The sequence below is a fragment of the Arabidopsis thaliana genome, chromosome 3 (genome assembly GCF_000001735.4).
Source record: "Arabidopsis thaliana chromosome 3, partial sequence".
NCBI lineage: Eukaryota > Viridiplantae > Streptophyta > Magnoliopsida > Brassicales > Brassicaceae > Arabidopsis > Arabidopsis thaliana.
In genome coordinates this window covers 8,636,320-8,652,671 of record NC_003074.8, presented here as the reverse complement: position 1 = coordinate 8,652,671, position 16,352 = coordinate 8,636,320, and the positions used below count along the sequence as shown (strand labels likewise).

Below are 16,352 nucleotides of genomic sequence, written 5' to 3'. Positions count from 1 at the left end.
TTAAGGTTAGTGGATTTCACATCTTTCTAAACCATGTAGAGAACGTCAAGCTTATTCACGCATAGCTGGTTTGCCACATTGGCTCTTAAGTTCAATCTCATAGACAAGTATTTATGCAAATCCGTCTTTATTCTGTCTTTATATTCTTTGGAATTCGGCCACAATCACAAGTTTTTATTTTGACATTTAAGAGAAACAAAATCTTAAAAACGAACCCTGCAAATAGCTAATGATCAGTCACAAAGTAACATGATCTAGAAGCTACAATAAATAAACTTACAAATTCCCTCATGAACGTACACTACATTCTGCTGCTCATTCACAAAACTCTCTCTTAGATCGTTCACTTTACTCGTCAGTCACACATCCATCTGAAGCCGATTGCACGTTCTTGATGTACTGTTTTTAGAATATCATAAACCATTCATTAGAAACTAATCCATCAGATGTCAAAGAGACATACATTATATAGATACAAGTGGATTCGTATAGTACCTTATATAGGACTCCGCGGTTAACCTTGTATGCAGGAGCAGTCCATTTCTTTCTACGGTCATTCATTTCTTCGGGTGAGACTTGTGTGTCTATTCTCTTCTTTCCTATGTCAATGGTGATTATGTCTCCGTTCTTGATCAGACCGATCGGACCACCCTCCTGCACAGATAAATAGTAAGCACACCGGAGAATTGCTTTCAGCATTATTATCTTCACATTCTCCAATCACATTAATATCAGTTTTATTATTTGAAATATTCCAAAATCATCATAACTGCATAAGAGCCACCACAAACTATTACAGGATCCCTTGACCCTTGTTCCTTTTTGCTAAAACTATATATGACTATGACCCAGTAGCATTTATTTTTCAATACACAAGAAAAATATCCCAGAAGAGGGACATGGATCTATCAAATTTATCTTGCAAGTGCAAAATTTAGAATTTTGCTCTGATGGAGCCAGTGGGCAGAGAGAAAAAAAAAAGGGAGAGAGAGAGACCTGAGCTTCAGGGCAAATGTGGCCAACAACAAAACCGTGTGACCCACCAGAGAACCTACCATCAGTCAGTAATGCACATTCCTGCATCACCCAATAGCAACATATTGGCACTTTATATAAGGTGTGTTCTCGGATATGGACAAAGTAGATAAAAAGATTTAGGTCACTACCATAAGCATAATATAGTCAGACCATATCAAAGGAAAAATAACGAGTTCTTTAATTTAGAACATAAAAATTGATCAGACTTAATAAATGTCTCACTAACCCAGTCATACTGGTCATATCATACCTTTCCAAGACCGGCACCCATTATTGCACTTGTCGGTGTCAACATCTCAGGCATACCTGGACCTCCTTTAGGCCCCTCTCCTCTGATAACAACCACAGTTCCCTGAAACACGATACATTTCATCAGATAAAAGATATATAACCAGCTCCTGAGATGAACTTCATATCAGAAAGGAAATTACCTTAAAACTCATTGGGTCTGCTGATATAGCAGCCAACATAGATTCCTCTCCTTCAAATACAAGTGCAGGACCTAAAATAAATAGTTCCATCATATAAGCCCTAATATTCAGAAGCATTAGCTAAATATGGAGTGTAAAGGAGGTACTAGAGTGAACCAACATTACCAGAGAAATATAAGCCCTCTTTGCCGGTAATTTTTGCTACAGAACCATCTGGTGCAAGGTCTCCTCTCAAAATTTGTATGTGTCCAGTCTCCTTGATTGGATTTGACAGAGGTCTAATTATCTCCTGGAACATTATCAGAATTAATTAGAATCCTGTATAACTAACAACCATCATAATCAAGAAGAAACAGGCGGTAGAATCTAATGAGATAACTAATAACATTACAAATACCTGCCCTTCTGTTAAGCTTGGGACGTTTTCTAAATTTTGAGCCAAAGTCTGCCCTGTCACTGGTAGAGATACAAAAGCGTAGTTATGCCATTTCACATCAATCCAAATTGCTAAGTCAGTTTATAAAATGTTTGAGCATTTCTACCTGTCATACAATCACCATCCATCAATCCTAGCTCTAATAAATAGCGGAGAACAGCTGGCGTACCACCTATCTGTAGATTAAACAACAAAACTTACAAACTGACCAATAAAAAAACAGATAAGTAATAAGCAAAACGATTTCGCCAAAGCCTTACCTTATGTATATCCTCCATAACATACTTCCCACTGGGTTTAAGATCTGCTAGAAATGGAACCGCATCGCTAACTTTCTGAAAATCGTCAAGAGTCAACTCCAAACCAACAGACCTGAAATCATTTCCATTCATTACTTCGGTCCATTGCTTTCCATGGTAATAATAAGAAACATCATAACAATCTGTCACCTTGCAATAGCAATTAGATGCAATACTGCATTTGTCGATCCCCCAAGGGCCATGACGGAAACCATTGCATTACGAAGTGATTTTGGAGTGATAATGTCACGGGGTTTTAAGTCCATCTTTAGCAATTCTAGAAGATATTTTCCTGCTAAGCGACACTCGTCCAACTTCAATGGGTCTTCAGCAGGTATTGAAGAACTTCAAAAAAAAAAGAAGAAGCAAATATATGAACTTTTGAAATAAGCATTCCACAATTACAGTTTAGGATCTACAATGTTCTTGTGGAAATAACTTTCTATTAAGCACAAATCTGGGAAAACGTTTGAAGTTGATTTATAAATGTGGTCTTCAGGACTGAAAGCCTCACCTGTAAGGAAGGGACATTCCCATTGCTTCGATAGCAGAAGCCATTGTATTCGCTGTGTACATGCCACCACAGGCTCCAGCTCCAGGACATGAATGATGGAGGACAGTCTTTCTCTGTTCATCACTTATGGAGCCACTAACAAATTCTCCATAACTCTGAAATACAAAATTGGAAAACATGATGAATCCCACAAGTACTGGTACAATTTGACACCAAAGTCACCAAGATTTCTGTAACTCAATCCCAAAATTGGAAAACTCAATGAAGTCTCATAAATACACATTAAAATTGTTATAACCAAGCTCGTAGCAGATAGAAGAAAAGATACCTGGAAAGCAGATACAATGTCATATGTCTTGTCTTGAAAATGGCCAGGCTGCAATAATATCAAAGCAAGGTGAATAGGCTATCCAACTAGGCACAAGGGTTTAGGGTTTAAGAAACTATCTTCTCATCAATTTGATAAAAGTAAGTACCTTAATGGTTCCACCATAAACCATAATCCCTGGTCTGTTAAGCCTTCCCATAGCCATAATAGTTCCAGGCATCTAAAAGTATTACAACAATAACATTATAGCAAACAAATCACATAAAACATGGAGATAAAGACAACACAAAGATCGATGATTAAAAAAAAAAAACTCACATTTTTATCACAACCGGGAATAGATATGTTACCATCATACCACTGAGCACTCATAACAGTCTCAATACTATCAGCAATCAAATCCCTAGATTGCAAACTAAAACACATCCCTCTCGTTCCCATCGAAATAGCATCACTCACACCAATAGTATTAAACCTAAACCCAACCATTCCTGCATTTTCAACTCCTTCTTTCACAGCCTCAGACAATTTCAGCAAATGCATGTTACAAGTGTTCCCTTCATACCAAACCGACGAGATACCAATCTGGGGTTTTAGCAAATCGTCGTCTGATAAACCAACACCGTGAAGAATTGCTTGAGACCCACCTTGGGATTTGGGTTCAGTGATTCTTGAGCTGTATTTGTTGAGCTTATTGGTGTCAGTGATAGGTGGTGAAGGATCAGCGGTTACGGATTGGGCGGAGCAGGAGATGATTGAGGGACGGCGAGAGTTGACATTGTGGGAAGGGAGGAGAGGTTTACAGGGGAAGAGAGTGGCGCGTGGAGAGAAGATGGTGGCTTGCATGACGGCGCGAGGAGGAAAGGGTTTAAAGAAGGGTTTTTTGGCGGCGCAGTGCGTGTGGAGGAGACACTTCAAAAGTGAAGACTTTGTGAGAGTGAGATAAAATGGTCAGGACTCTGAATTCAGATAGATACAGAAAAATAGGTTTTTTTGGTAATTTGTGAAAACGCTGTCGTTTAGCATAATTTGGGAAACAATTTGGTTTAACTCGCTGGTTTGGTATATGCGATTGCTTAAATAGTTATAATTAGGGGTGCAATAACCGGTTATTACAATTGTAGTGAAATAATTGGGTTAAAAATGGAATTGAAGACATAATAAATGGTTTTGGTTTCATATTTTTTTCATAATCAATATAGTAATAGAGATCAAACCAAGACAGAAAAAGAAGTAGAAATAAACCAATTAGAATTGTTTTTTTTTGTTAATGAAATATTGCTAAAATTAAATGCCGTAATCGAAGCAAAAATAAGAAATAAACCAACTAAAACTTCTTCTTTTTTACTACGGAAATTAAAGTAAATTTTGCTAAAAAGGATAAAACCCTAGCAGAAATCAAAATTGTACCAAACCGAACCACATGATATATTTCTTGTAGGATTCACTTCTTTATCTCATCTAACAAAAATTTGATAATTTTCAGTAACCGAACCGGAAGTTGGACATTCTTAATTAGAACTAGAAGTTTCTTGGGCTATAAAAAAGCAAGTGGTGTTTTAGACTTTTAGTGTCTAGTAAGTTTTTTTCCACAGTTTCTGTTCTTTGGAAAAATGGTTCATTATCATTATTGCTAAAGAATTGTATCTAACTCCAACAAAAAAAAAAAAAAACGATTTGTGCAAATCTTTCATGGGACATGTGCTTTTTGAACTCATAGTGCTATGATTTACTATATTTCCAAAATAAAAATTGTAAAATAACCAAAAGAGAAATAAATATGACATTGTGGATCAAGATTCTCTGACGAGATATGACTGTTTGCAGAAGACTATTTGAGTAAAAAGTGTTTATGTACATTCGACACATTTGGTCTTCAATATCAACAGATTCATTGATGCGAATGATCCTGTCTTCTTTTTCTTCTTGCTTCCAAGAATCCTTAGACTCTGTCTCAATAAGTCAATCTCTCTTTCTTTCTCATACTTTTGTCTATCCATCAAAACTATTTGCTCTTCAAGTGTCTCAACTGTCTCTTCTTTAACTCTAACTTCATCTCTCAATACTTCAACTCTCTTTGCTTCTGTTTCTTCTTCTTCTTGTTCCTCAAGTTTCCTTTGCATGATTGCTTCTCCTACAAACACACACTTTAAAGATCCTATTTACTTTTTCTAATTTTAAGTTGAAATAAGTTGAGTTTATTTTACCGGAGGAAGAAGTAGTGTGGGAGATGAGATGATCAAGCTCATTCTTGATAGCTAAATAGAGTTGTTTCCATTTCTCAACGGCTTCATCTCTCACTGCTCTCTCTACACACATCTCCTCAACCACCCACTTCCAATACTCTCTTTCCTCTGTTGTTGTTGTCTTTGCTTCTTCTCTTTCCTCTAGCTTCTTCCTTAGTCTTCTCACTTCCTCTCTCAGCTTCTTCCTCTCTTTTCTCCACTCTCTCTCCGCCTCTTTAAGCTGAAGAAACATCACTTTCTCTCTCTCATCTCTCTCTTTTATCAGGTGTCTTCTTCCTCTGCTTTGGTCTTTTGATGTCTCCTTCACACTTCTCACACCTCTCCTCTCTTGCTTGCTTGTGCATCCACCCATCTCTAATCCTTTTGGACACTTCTTCTTCTTCTTCTTATAACATGAAGAAGAATATGTTAATGAAGGAGAATCTCACTCTATCTCTCTGAAAGCTGTGTTCTTGTTTTATTTATGATGTAAAGAGCCTCTCTCCTACATTCAATGAAGAGAAGTCAAAATTGTATATGAAGAAGCTCCACTAGTACTACTACACTACCATTTATATATGGCCCTTTCTAAAAAGAGCATCTCAAAACAGTAACCTCTCTAGCTTTACTTTTTCACTCACTCACAAGTGTAAACACACTACAGTAAAAAAAGTGAAACTAAAAATTTGGTGGAATGGATGGAATAAATTAAGAGAGAAGTGATGGGAGATGTCAGAAGGGAAGGTGGAGAATTTTGTTAGAAGATAGGTTTAACCGTTTAAGGACATGGAAAACTACAACACTAGATTCTCATCCTTTACCACAATTAATGGTGTGGGCTTTCATTGTTTTTTTCACATGGTCCATCATCAACTATTTGGACCCATCCCTCTCTCTATACTCTATATAACTCTATACTAAGTATTTTGTTTTCCTATTACTATTTACTAATCAGTTTCTACAGTCACATGATTAAAAAAAAAAGAGATAATATGTGTGTAGATGTCACATTAGGAAATGAATATAGACATACCTGTTTTTGAGTGGCTCAAGGGTCAGATTAATCTTATAGAGGAAGAGACAAAAGTAAGACTGTTGTCTAATCAAAATCTTATTCATGTGAATAGTTTATGTTTTTAGGTTTTACAGCCACATAATCAAGATTGGACCCACGATTTTTGTTTGTGAGAATGAGAATTTAGTATATGTGTTTGGCTCAGCTGGTTTAAGCTGTGCCTTCACGTGAACTTCCCTATTAATCCGGCTCCTCTATCTGTCCTTAATTATTTGTTAAGTATATCTCATATTTTCCTTTTATTACAAGAATCCCTAATTATTACTTAGTGCTCTGTCTCCCTAATTTTAGTCGTTCTTTTGGTGAAAACATTGTTTAATAGCTTCTGAAATTAGGTTTACCTTAATTTACTTTAGTGGCAGGGTAAATGTCCGACTAGTTCTGGCCTCGTAAGACTAAATGTTTTTTAGCAGATAGTTTCATACAACCTCACCACATGCAAATAGCTCGACCCGAATACCAAACGTACAATCCAAATGACTCACACATAATGTTTGTATGTGGAACTATAGCAAATTTACCGTTAATACCGTTGCGTATGGCTTTTGGTAGCTATTTTACTGTCTAAGTTTTTACATTTTACACCCATCCAATGAATAAGAAACACGGTTTCGACCTAGCAAACTATACACACTGCAAAAGCACCTACCAAAGTATAACTTAGAAGGCGTCTATTTGCAAATTGCGAACTACTGTTATAAGTTTACTGTTTACAAATGATATTACATAGGCCATGATTGGTTGGGCTGTAAGAAATTTTTAAACCACCTAAAAAAGTTAAAGCCCTAAAATTGAAACAATCATGTTTTAGCTTTTCTATTTTTTCTCACAGCCCAAATAATATTTTTTTAATTATTTTGTCTGTAAGTTCATGTTTTTCTAAAGCATAATTTTATCGTCTTTAGAATGTCTGTCCCTTTTTTTCTCTTTTTCTTTTCACTTTATTTTCTCATTTCTTTAAAAACATTACTATAGTTTTGTAATATACTAGATTTTAACCCGCGGTATACCGCGGATACAATTTATTTTTTAAAATTAATATATATAAAAGTTTACAAATTATATCTATCTATAAAATATTTTTATTTTATAGTTTACAATTGTTATTAAGTAAAGTCATTCCAAATTCGTCTTGCCAAACCCGTCCCGTAAAAAAACCTGCATTACACCGCTAATTTAAATATATAATTTAAATAAATATTTTACGGGATTGCAATTGTATTTTAGTTTGTCAAACAAATTTTTTTTAAAATAGTTGCCGAAATCTAGTTCAAATTTTGGAGAAATAAGATTTAGTGAATTGTAAAAAATGTATTTAGGTGCGTTTTGCTCATTTTAAGGAATTGCAATTGTATTTTGGTTTGTCAAACATTTTTTGTTTTAAATAGTTGTCAAAATCTAGTTCAAATTTTGGAGAAATCTGCATGATATATGGGATTGAAATATATTTGGAATGTTTTTCGTTTGTTAATCAATTTATTGCCAAAAAAAAAACAATAATTAAAAGCCAATGGCAACCATTATAAATAAATTCCAACTTCATGATTTATTTCACAAAATGACTGCAAAAATGTATATATATATATATATATATTAAATTGATATTTGTGAATTCTATTATATAACACATAAGTACAATTTACCAATAATATTATTTTGTTTAAAAATACATACAACCATAATCTTATTTCTACAACCAATTTCTTCAAATAATAATATTAAATTAATAAAACCTACAGCCTAATTTCTACAGCAATAAAATCTACAGCTACCACCATCACACATACAGCAAAAATTTTACAGTAAAAAATCTACAGTTACAGACAAACCAATCACACACATAATTTATCTATCATTTTATTGATTCAGAGTGATATGTATTAAAGAAATGCTATTTATTTTGGCTTCATTAAAGAACATGTACATCTTTTAGCATATATTAAAAGTAGTAGCATGCCACAACCTGACCGGAAAAAAACCAGAGCTGTGGCATACATTTCAGTTTTACTAACAATACATACACAAGCTCCAACAAGCCTAAACATCTTTTTTGGCATTGTCATATAACCATTTCATTATAATCGCATACAAACATAAACCATAGAACCATGCCACAATCTATCTCTCTAGTGAGTGAGAGCCACTGCAGCTTCTTGAACCAGCGGCTGAGTAACGTGCACAAAATGCTCAGCCTCACGCTCAACTTCTTCCCGACATCTATGTGAGTCTCTCCCTTCACCCATTTTCTTCACAAACGCTACGAATTTTCCCCAGTTATCCGCCTGAAACAACTCCGGATTCATCCTTAGGTAAGTAAATGCACACATCTCTCGAGGTTCTCCCTCATTGTTTTGATCAAGGTTCAGCGCGGAGGCCTTGAGAATCTGCTCGTGTGCATAGTCGTCGTACCTAGGCAATGCGTTTTCACCAGCTAGAGGAACTTCTGCGGCTAGAGTGGCTAGAGCAACTTGGTTAACTAGCTTCTCTGGTGCACAAAGTGCGTCTTGAGGCTGTTCGTGATCCCTCATCTCGATACATGTGAAGTTGAATATGGCATTGTGTCTGGCTAACATTTGGGCGATCGGGAGGTACCCGTCTCTGAACCTTGTGTTGTAGTACCCTGCTGTGAGCTCAGGCGCGTGAGAGCGGGTCCCGTAGTGCCAGTGGATTCCAGCGATTTTGACCGATATTTTGACACCCATGTTTTCGAATATTGATTTGGCTGAGGATAGGATCCGCTCGCCGTGATCCAACAGCATCTGGGAGTACCATGAGAGGAAGAAATCTCCATACTCTGAGTTCCAACCACCACCTTCTTTTTTGAAGAACTGGGTGTCTTCTGGCCAGTTATTGTAGTGACCAGCATCGGTTGGGCCAGTACTGCCCCACTCTGGCTTCCCATAAGTCTCAGCTGCTGCTTTCAAGCTGCTTAACGAGTACTGCATCAATCATAGCAAGGAAAACAGTTTAGTATGACATTCGTTGCAAGATGAATCAGAGACTATTCATGTGTGATTTGTGGTAAATACCTTATCATAGCACTGGAAGGCTCCAATCCCTGGGAACTTCCATGTCCCTTCTTGCTCGGGGTACGAAGGGTAACGCAGCTCTCCTGCAGGTCCCATTCCCACTTGGATTTCCTGTTAAAAAATGAATTCAAGGCAAACTCAGACTTCCAACCAAACATAGTAGAGAAATTGAGAGAGTTAAAGAGGCATGTTCTAAAATGAAACACGAAATGGATAAGAGAAGCTAAAACATACCACAATGGTCTCTCCAAGAAGATGCTTGAAGTTGTCTCTAAAAGCACGCATGAAATCCGCATAGCATTGCACAGGTGTTCTACCTTTGAGAACAGGGAGTGTATCAGCGCCAAGTGATATATACTCATGGTTCCTTCTTCCCCACTGATCAGTGTATGCAAGGTCTGGATCCTTGTCAACCTCTTCAACAACCCACTGAGGCAGAGGAATACTGGAAAAAAATAAAAAAAATTCCATATTAGAACATACAAAATCTCATTAGTGAATGATAAGACAATGACATCTTCACTCCTATATGAAGTAACTCTATATTCAAAACAAACAAATAACTCATTAGTCAATCTAAAAGAAACGTCTTTATACAGAATCCATCTTTTGTAATCAATCTTGAAAGAGACATAAAGGCCTCAAAGTTAAGAGTTTCGTAAGGAGAAAACAACAGAGAAAAAGACGAACAACAAGTCGCTCAATATTAAATTTAAGACTCTCACGCAACAAAGAAATAGATGTAACTCGTACACTCTTAAACCTATCACTTTCTTCTTGAATATTGTATCATCAATTCCCGTACACGTTACTCCATCAATCAATTAAAAAAATGAACAATCCTGCCTACTCAAACTTCAATCATTCAGTTCCAAAATTGGTCATAATCTCAAATCCTACTTCTAATCTTTCCAATCTCAAGTAGCCTTAAAAATGATACACGAATTAATAAGTGATTGAGCAAGAGAGAAGAATCACGTACGTGACAGAGTCACCAACGTTGCCACCACACTGATGAAACGACATAACAGCTTGAACCTTAAGACCAAGCTTCTTAGCCAGCTCAAGCAATTCATTATAACCTCCCCAATTATAAGTTCCAGGAGATTCCTTCTCAACCAAACCCCACCACACATCAATCATAATCCCTTCAACACCAGCACTCTTCAACGCTTGCAAACTCGCTTTCATCGCCTTTCTTCGATTCACCGTGTTCCCCATGGTAACACTATCAAGCGGCATCATCACAAACACAGGAACACCTCCTCCTCCTTCTTTCTTTCCACCAATCCCTCCTTCTCTATACGTTCTCTGTTCTTCAATGGTCCCGATTCCATTCTCCACCGCGAAAGCTTTACACGCCACCGACAGATCCGCACGTGTCGCACCTAAAATTGGACTCATCGGCGGTGATGGATCTGTTCCGTGAGCCTTGTAGTTTCGATTCATTGCTTTAGGTGTCATCATTCTCGCCGATGGTGGTGAAATTGATAACAACGATGAATCTGTCATTTCACCGGATTTGATCGGAGTTCCGGCGAGTACTCCTAGCTGATGCGATAAATTAAGCGCCATTTTTCTCTCTATACGCGAGAAAACGAATCAAGAATCGATCGTCAGAATATTCCTTTTGACAAATTTCAAATTGTTTTTTTGAAATCGGAAGTTTTGTGTGACGGAGGAGAGATCGGAGAAGGAGGAAGAGAAGATAATTTATAGGGGAAGCATAAAAAGGATAAGATTAAAATAATGTTTTTTATAGAATAGGTGATCGTGTGACACGTGTATAAACGTATGATGTGGATAAAGACACGGTTAAGATCTAAAAGAGTCAGAATGGACGGTGGGGTTAGCAGAGCGCGTGAACTTTCCAGCAGACGCGCTTTTAGCCTCAGAATATTTTTTGTGGTTACCAAAATAGAGTTTTATTTTATTTATTATTGTTAAGAGTATAAATATGACTCACGAGTTTATAGGTGAGATAAGCCTTTTTCTTACAAGCAAACGGTGATAGTGTTCTACAACGTTCTCTTTCATGAAACGTACGTTTTTCATATTGGTTTGTTATGTAAATAAATAAATATATGAAGGAAACAAATATGTATGTAAAAGTGAATATATACAAGTAGTGTTTTCCTAACGAGTCTCTAATACGTTCGTCTATTATCGTTAGAACAAATGGTTTAGGTGTTGGTTCGAGTTATTTCGAGAACATTTAGAAGCTGACCTATGAATCGCTTTACAAATTATTGCTTTTTGTCAACCATTAAAAAAATTATTGTTTCGAAACTTGAATGCTTTGCGCAATCCTTGATTTGTTTTGGCTGTCTTGTAGAGGCTTTTGGGATCAATTGAAGGGGTGAAATGTATTTATTAATCTACGCATGTACAACTTTGAGCAGAAAACAAGGTATCACAGTGGATACTTAGATACTAAGTGAAGTAGAGAATTAGAGATGGTCACATTATTTTTATTCCACGTGAGATCACATGATGTACAAGAATATGAACATATAAGCAAATTAACTAGTTTCTGCTATGTCTATGAGTATATTTTAGAGAATACGAAATCAAATCAATTTAATAACTCATTATAGAATTGTATCGTTGAAATAGGTATGTCAGTTTATTAGGGTATATTTTTAGACTGACTTTTTTTTTTTAATTCTGATGAATACAAGTAGTTTTCGATTTTTCTTCTCTACAAACAGTTTTTTTTTTTTTAAAAATCCTTCGATTCAAGTCAATAATCTAATATGCAATATTTTTTTATATATGTACACAATACTTTAAACATAAAAAGGAATATCCTTGACGAAAAAAGAAGAAAAAAATGTCTAACATAGATTAATAGATAATACACGGACACAAAACAACATGCACGAACAAACAAAATGTTGAGTGGTGGAGAAAGTAAACCAATATTGAAGTTTTCCTCTGTAAGCTTACCACGTGCCATGGTGATGTGGAGTGGCAAGTTCCCACCTTTTTGGGATGACTTTTCCTGAGTATTTAAATCAATCCAACGGCTGGGAATGAACCGATTCGTTGCTCGTCAAATCTTTTAGGACAAAAACTGTTTGCCTTTTACAAGATTGGATTATGGATTTCTGACAAAGACTAGAACCTTCTTTTCCTTTCATGAAAGATCAATGATTCGTTTAAAGAGTAATTAAGATGTGAAGTATTATTAATCTTTTACACAAAACGCAATTAGTAGAAACAGATTATGTATTTGTGTGACATGATATTAAGATCACATTCACATGAAAGAGTTGTTGCAATCCACTTTGATAACTGCATCAATCAATCTCATCCCTCTAGCTGGCAGTTTCTTCACCGTTCTTGATATTATTATTGACTCCATTTGATGTACAAAGATATATCCAAGTATATAAATATTCGATACAATCGGTACAATAAGAATAACTATATGTAAATATCAAAATCTCTACCCTGAAGTAAGGAAGATTTTTTATTGGACATTTTAATGGGGGCAGATTTACTGAAAGATAAAATAAAATAAAGCAGATGTGGCTACTAGAGGGTCGAATTTGGGAGCTGAGGGAACATACTCACTGATATATAATTATGATTTTGATTAAATTTAATTAAGTTTTTTTTTTCTTTTTTTTTAAAAGGGGAAGTAAACGTTACAGATTAAAATTAAAGAGTCTTCTGGTTCAATACGTTACGATTGGTCATAATAAATTGAACCGGAATTGCAATTAACTTCAACCCTCTGGGTCAAATTGATTCAAATAGAATTCAGGGGTTAATGTTGAAGAAAAGTATAAACCTCGGGGAGAGTTATGTTTCTCTTCCGTTTCTCTTTCACCTTTCCCATTTGAAAATTGAAATCGTCTTCTCTGCTTTCAACTTCACAACTACACTCTCTTCAGTTCTCTAACAGTAGCGCCAAAATGAATCCCCAAGACTAAAGCTTTCTTCAATGGAAGAAGAAACCCACGACGGATCTCTCGATCTCCAAGAGATTCGCAGGTTTTCTACTTCTCTTTCGTCTCTTTCTTTCATTGATTTTTGTGCTGCTTTGTTCATCTATTTGTTCTCATTTTTCTCAGGCGCGTGAAAGAGCTCGATTTCTTTCCCCGGAATTGCAGAGAAGAGCCTGTAGAATCGTGTAGTTCCGATTACGAGACTCTGGTGGTTCAAGATTTTGTTCTTCAGTTTGAAGTAATTGCGAGATTTCGAGAACCCTTTTCCGTTTTTCAAATTTGTCTAATTTTCGATTAGATTGCTAATTTCGTTTTCGTGTAGCCAAAGGTGAAAGAGATTGTTGAAGAATACGGCGATGTTGATTTATTGGATGTTGAAGATTCAGGTTTGCTCTGTTGTTTCCTGTGAGATTAAGATGAAGTATGAAAGTCAAATAATGGTGAAATTAAGTGATGGAAATCTGACAGATGCTTACTTGGAGTACTTGAGAAATGAGCTTCAGTCTGTGGAGGCTGAAAGTGCCAAAGTTTCTGAAGAAATTGAACGTCTTTCTCAGTCTCATGCCCAAGGTTCTTCATTAGTTTTCTTCTACTGATTTAGTTTTAGATCATATAGAGTTTGCTACTGTTATTTTTATAATATGAGTTTTCTTCTATGGATTTGTTAGATTCTAGTAGGTTGCAAAGGGATCTTGAAGGTCTTTTACTGTCACTGGATTCTATGTCATCTCAGGTTATTTGGTTGAATAGATTATTTCTTTGGCTGGAATCAAAAGGCTTAGTTTTGAGAGTTATGTGATTCTTATTTTAGGATGTGGAGAAGTCAAAAGAGAATCAACCATCTAGCAGCTCAATGGAAGTATGTGAAGTGATTGATGATGACAAGTTTAAGGTGCCATGTTTTTAAGTTTTGTTTCTAAGAGAAGAAGCTTTTGTGTGTGTGTGTGTGTGTGTGTGAAACATGTATTAACAAAATTTCATCTATCTTCCAGTTATTGATTAGAGCTAATGTGGCAGAATGTACTAACCTACTTTTCCCGAGCACGCTAAGGCAGAAGATCATATACTGTCCTTTCAGTTATAATTTCTAAATAATTTCGTAGTGGTTAAGACTTAACATGAAAAAGCATCTATTGTACTCTAAAATTTCCAGATGTTTTTTCTAGTACTTACTTTCTTTGCTTGTCACTGCCTATCTTCTTATTGCTTTTATATTGTGCATGGATTTGATCATCTTTCACATGTTTTTCAGATGTTTGAACTCGAAAATCAGATGGAGGAGAAAAGGATGATTCTTAAGTCATTGGAAGATCTGGATTCGTTACGTAAAAGGTAATTTAAACGTACTTTCAGATTTACATATTTACCCTGTCTTCATTAGAGTTCTTCACTTGTTCTACCTTCAGGTTTGATGCTGCAGAACAAGTTGAGGACGCATTGACAGGCTTGAAGGTGCTCGAGTTTGACGGAAACTTTATTAGGCTCCAACTGCGAACATATATTCAAAAACTAGACGGTTTTCTTGGACAGCACAAATTTGACCACATTACTGAGCCATCTGAATTGATCCATGAATTGCTAATATACCTTAAGGATAAAACTACAGAGATAACAAAATTTGAGGTAAGAACACTCTCCGTCTTTCACTGCTGACTATTATGCTTTAGTTTTGCATAAATCCTAGATAAATGTATCTGTTTCTTGCTTCTTGTTCCTTTTTGTGAATAAAATTGAAATCTGCTTTCTTGCTCAGATGTTTCCAAATGATATATACATAGGAGACATCATCGAGGCAGCTGATTCTTTCAGGTTTGCGCTCTAGTATCTTTATGTCCTGAAATTTGTATTACTTATCATTCTGAAACTGTATGGTACGTAAGTTATAAGACTAATAAGTTATCAGGGACGATAAGATGATATCATTCTATTATTCTTAAAACTGCAGGCAGGTAAGGTTACACTCTGCAGTGCTAGACACAAGATCTTCAGTCCAGTGGGTTGTCGCCAAAGTGCAAGATAAAATTATTTCAACAACTTTGAGAAAATATATTGTGATGAGTTCGAAAACAATTAGGTGAGCCTTCCCTTTCAGTAGCTTGAGAGGCTGAATTTTTCTTTCGTAGCTAACTCATGTCATTGAGTGTCTGAGCAAGCCAATTGACTGCATGTTTTGTGATCCTATGGCAGGTACACGTTTGAATACTACGACAAAGATGAAACAATTGTGGCTCATATAGCTGGAGGTATTGATGCATTTTTAAAGGTCTCTGATGGTTGGCCACTGCTGAATACCCCATTGAAGCTTGCATCTCTCAAGAACTCTGACAATCAGTCAAAGGGAATTTCTCTGAGCCTTATCTGCAAAGTTGAGGTAAGATCATGTTTCTCCAAACTCAACACTTTCTTCTCGATTTTACAATTCCATCATAAACAAAGGTCTTCTCTGTTCCTTCTCCTGGTCATTGTTGTCAGTCTTATTTAATCTCTCAAATCGAACATTTAGGATATATAATAACATGATTAAGCCATTGTCCTAGACCAAATACAGTTTGCAACATTGTAGATGTAAGTGCGTTTGGTTTTGCTAAGCGTAACGATTTGTCTCTTGCTCTACTCGTCAGGAACTAGCGAATTCCTTGGATTTAGAGACCCGGCAAAACTTATCAGGCTTCATGGATGCAATTGAGAAAATACTCGTGGAGCAAACCCGTGAAGAACTCCAGTCCAATAAATCCTCCCAAAAGTGAGTACCAAGAACCACCTCAAGAGTTTGTGCAGTTTCTATCTCCTTATTGTTTTTGTCTTGGGTTGTTATCTGCAACTCTTTGTTGTAATACTTTGGAATTGTGTACCAATAACTGACACAAGTCTAGTTTATGTCCTTAAGTTTCCTTTATATATCAACATCTTCAACACATTCTGATGTTACTATCCGCCATATATAATCGGAGAAGTACATGAAACTACTTTTGCTTATACACCCATTTGTGCATAGAACTAATGAAATAATCTCCAAATTCT

General features: G+C 36.1%; 4 protein-coding genes across 6 annotated transcripts; 1 reads left to right on the top strand and 3 right to left on the bottom strand.

The window, feature by feature from the left end:
- Positions 1-66: 66 nt before the first annotated feature.
- AT3G23940 (dehydratase family) lies at positions 67-4,003 on the bottom strand. Of its 2 annotated transcripts, none has more exons than NM_113299.5 (14): positions 3,365-4,003; positions 3,195-3,266; positions 3,047-3,094; positions 2,719-2,873; positions 2,355-2,549; positions 2,166-2,277; positions 2,012-2,081; positions 1,867-1,925; positions 1,635-1,758; positions 1,470-1,540; positions 1,289-1,390; positions 997-1,077; positions 496-654; positions 67-399 (listed from the first exon to the last, which is right to left on the bottom strand). In NM_113299.5, exons 1-14 carry the CDS (start codon positions 3,890-3,892, stop codon positions 349-351), a joined length of 1,827 nt encoding a protein of 608 aa, NP_189036.1. In that variant the 5' UTR covers positions 3,893-4,003; the 3' UTR covers positions 67-348. The 2 variants fall into 2 exon arrangements, with proteins under 2 accessions (NP_189036.1, NP_001189959.1); NM_001203030.1 differs by having other exon boundaries at positions 113-399; positions 1,867-1,919; positions 3,365-3,998.
- Positions 4,004-4,724: 721 nt separating this feature from the next.
- Positions 4,725-5,926, bottom strand: AT3G23930 (troponin T, skeletal protein). Its single transcript, NM_113298.5, has 2 exons — positions 5,254-5,926; positions 4,725-5,180 (listed from the first exon to the last, which is right to left on the bottom strand). Exons 1-2 carry the CDS (start codon positions 5,642-5,644, stop codon positions 4,897-4,899), a joined length of 675 nt encoding a protein of 224 aa, NP_189035.1. The 5' UTR covers positions 5,645-5,926; the 3' UTR covers positions 4,725-4,896.
- Positions 5,927-8,222: 2,296 nt separating this feature from the next.
- On the bottom strand, positions 8,223-11,491 carry BAM1 (beta-amylase 1). Its single transcript, NM_113297.3, has 4 exons — positions 10,358-11,491; positions 9,610-9,820; positions 9,376-9,486; positions 8,223-9,285 (listed from the first exon to the last, which is right to left on the bottom strand). Exons 1-4 carry the CDS (start codon positions 10,948-10,950, stop codon positions 8,473-8,475), a joined length of 1,728 nt encoding a protein of 575 aa, NP_189034.1. The 5' UTR covers positions 10,951-11,491; the 3' UTR covers positions 8,223-8,472.
- Positions 11,492-13,091: 1,600 nt separating this feature from the next.
- Positions 13,092-16,341, top strand: AT3G23910 (reverse transcriptase-like protein). Of its 2 annotated transcripts, NM_113296.5 has the most exons (12): positions 13,092-13,377; positions 13,458-13,569; positions 13,654-13,717; positions 13,800-13,901; positions 14,000-14,064; positions 14,143-14,223; positions 14,584-14,663; positions 14,738-14,954; positions 15,085-15,140; positions 15,277-15,405; positions 15,519-15,702; positions 15,953-16,286. In NM_113296.5, exons 1-12 carry the CDS (start codon positions 13,328-13,330, stop codon positions 16,076-16,078), a joined length of 1,266 nt encoding a protein of 421 aa, NP_189033.1. In that variant the 5' UTR covers positions 13,092-13,327; the 3' UTR covers positions 16,079-16,286. The 2 variants fall into 2 exon arrangements, with proteins under 2 accessions (NP_189033.1, NP_001327189.1); NM_001338663.1 differs by lacking the exons at positions 13,092-13,377; positions 13,458-13,569; positions 13,654-13,717; positions 13,800-13,901 and having other exon boundaries at positions 13,937-14,064; positions 15,953-16,341.
- Positions 16,342-16,352: the final 11 nt, after the last annotated feature.

What these genes read in the sequence shown, in the direction of transcription:
- AT3G23940 (NM_113299.5), bottom strand. Translation starts at nt 3,892, where the DNA reads ATGCAAGCCACCATCTTCTCTCCACGCGCCACTCTCTTCCCCTGTAAA. An exon ending in TGGGTGCCGGTCTTGGAAAG is followed by an intron (nt 1,078 to 1,288) that starts GTATGATATGAC and finishes TGGGTGATGCAG; the next exon opens with GAATGTGCATTACTGACTGA. An exon ending in ACATTTGCCCTGAAGCTCAG is followed by an intron (nt 655 to 996) that starts GTCTCTCTCTCT and finishes TTATCTGTGCAG; the next exon opens with GAGGGTGGTCCGATCGGTCT.
- AT3G23930 (NM_113298.5), bottom strand. Translation starts at nt 5,644, where the DNA reads ATGGGTGGATGCACAAGCAAGCAAGAGAGGAGAGGTGTGAGAAGTGTG. An exon ending in CCACACTACTTCTTCCTCCG is followed by an intron (nt 5,181 to 5,253) that starts GTAAAATAAACT and finishes GTGTGTTTGTAG; the next exon opens with GAGAAGCAATCATGCAAAGG.
- BAM1 (NM_113297.3), bottom strand. Translation starts at nt 10,950, where the DNA reads ATGGCGCTTAATTTATCGCATCAGCTAGGAGTACTCGCCGGAACTCCG. An exon ending in AACGTTGGTGACTCTGTCAC is followed by an intron (nt 9,821 to 10,357) that starts GTACGTGATTCT and finishes ATTTTTTTCCAG; the next exon opens with TATTCCTCTGCCTCAGTGGG. An exon ending in CCTTCCAGTGCTATGATAAG is followed by an intron (nt 9,286 to 9,375) that starts GTATTTACCACA and finishes TGATTGATGCAG; the next exon opens with TACTCGTTAAGCAGCTTGAA.
- AT3G23910 (NM_113296.5), top strand. Translation starts at nt 13,328, where the DNA reads ATGGAAGAAGAAACCCACGACGGATCTCTCGATCTCCAAGAGATTCGC. An exon ending in TTCTCAGTCTCATGCCCAAG is followed by an intron (nt 13,902 to 13,999) that starts GTTCTTCATTAG and finishes TGGATTTGTTAG; the next exon opens with ATTCTAGTAGGTTGCAAAGG. An exon ending in TGGATTCTATGTCATCTCAG is followed by an intron (nt 14,065 to 14,142) that starts GTTATTTGGTTG and finishes TTCTTATTTTAG; the next exon opens with GATGTGGAGAAGTCAAAAGA.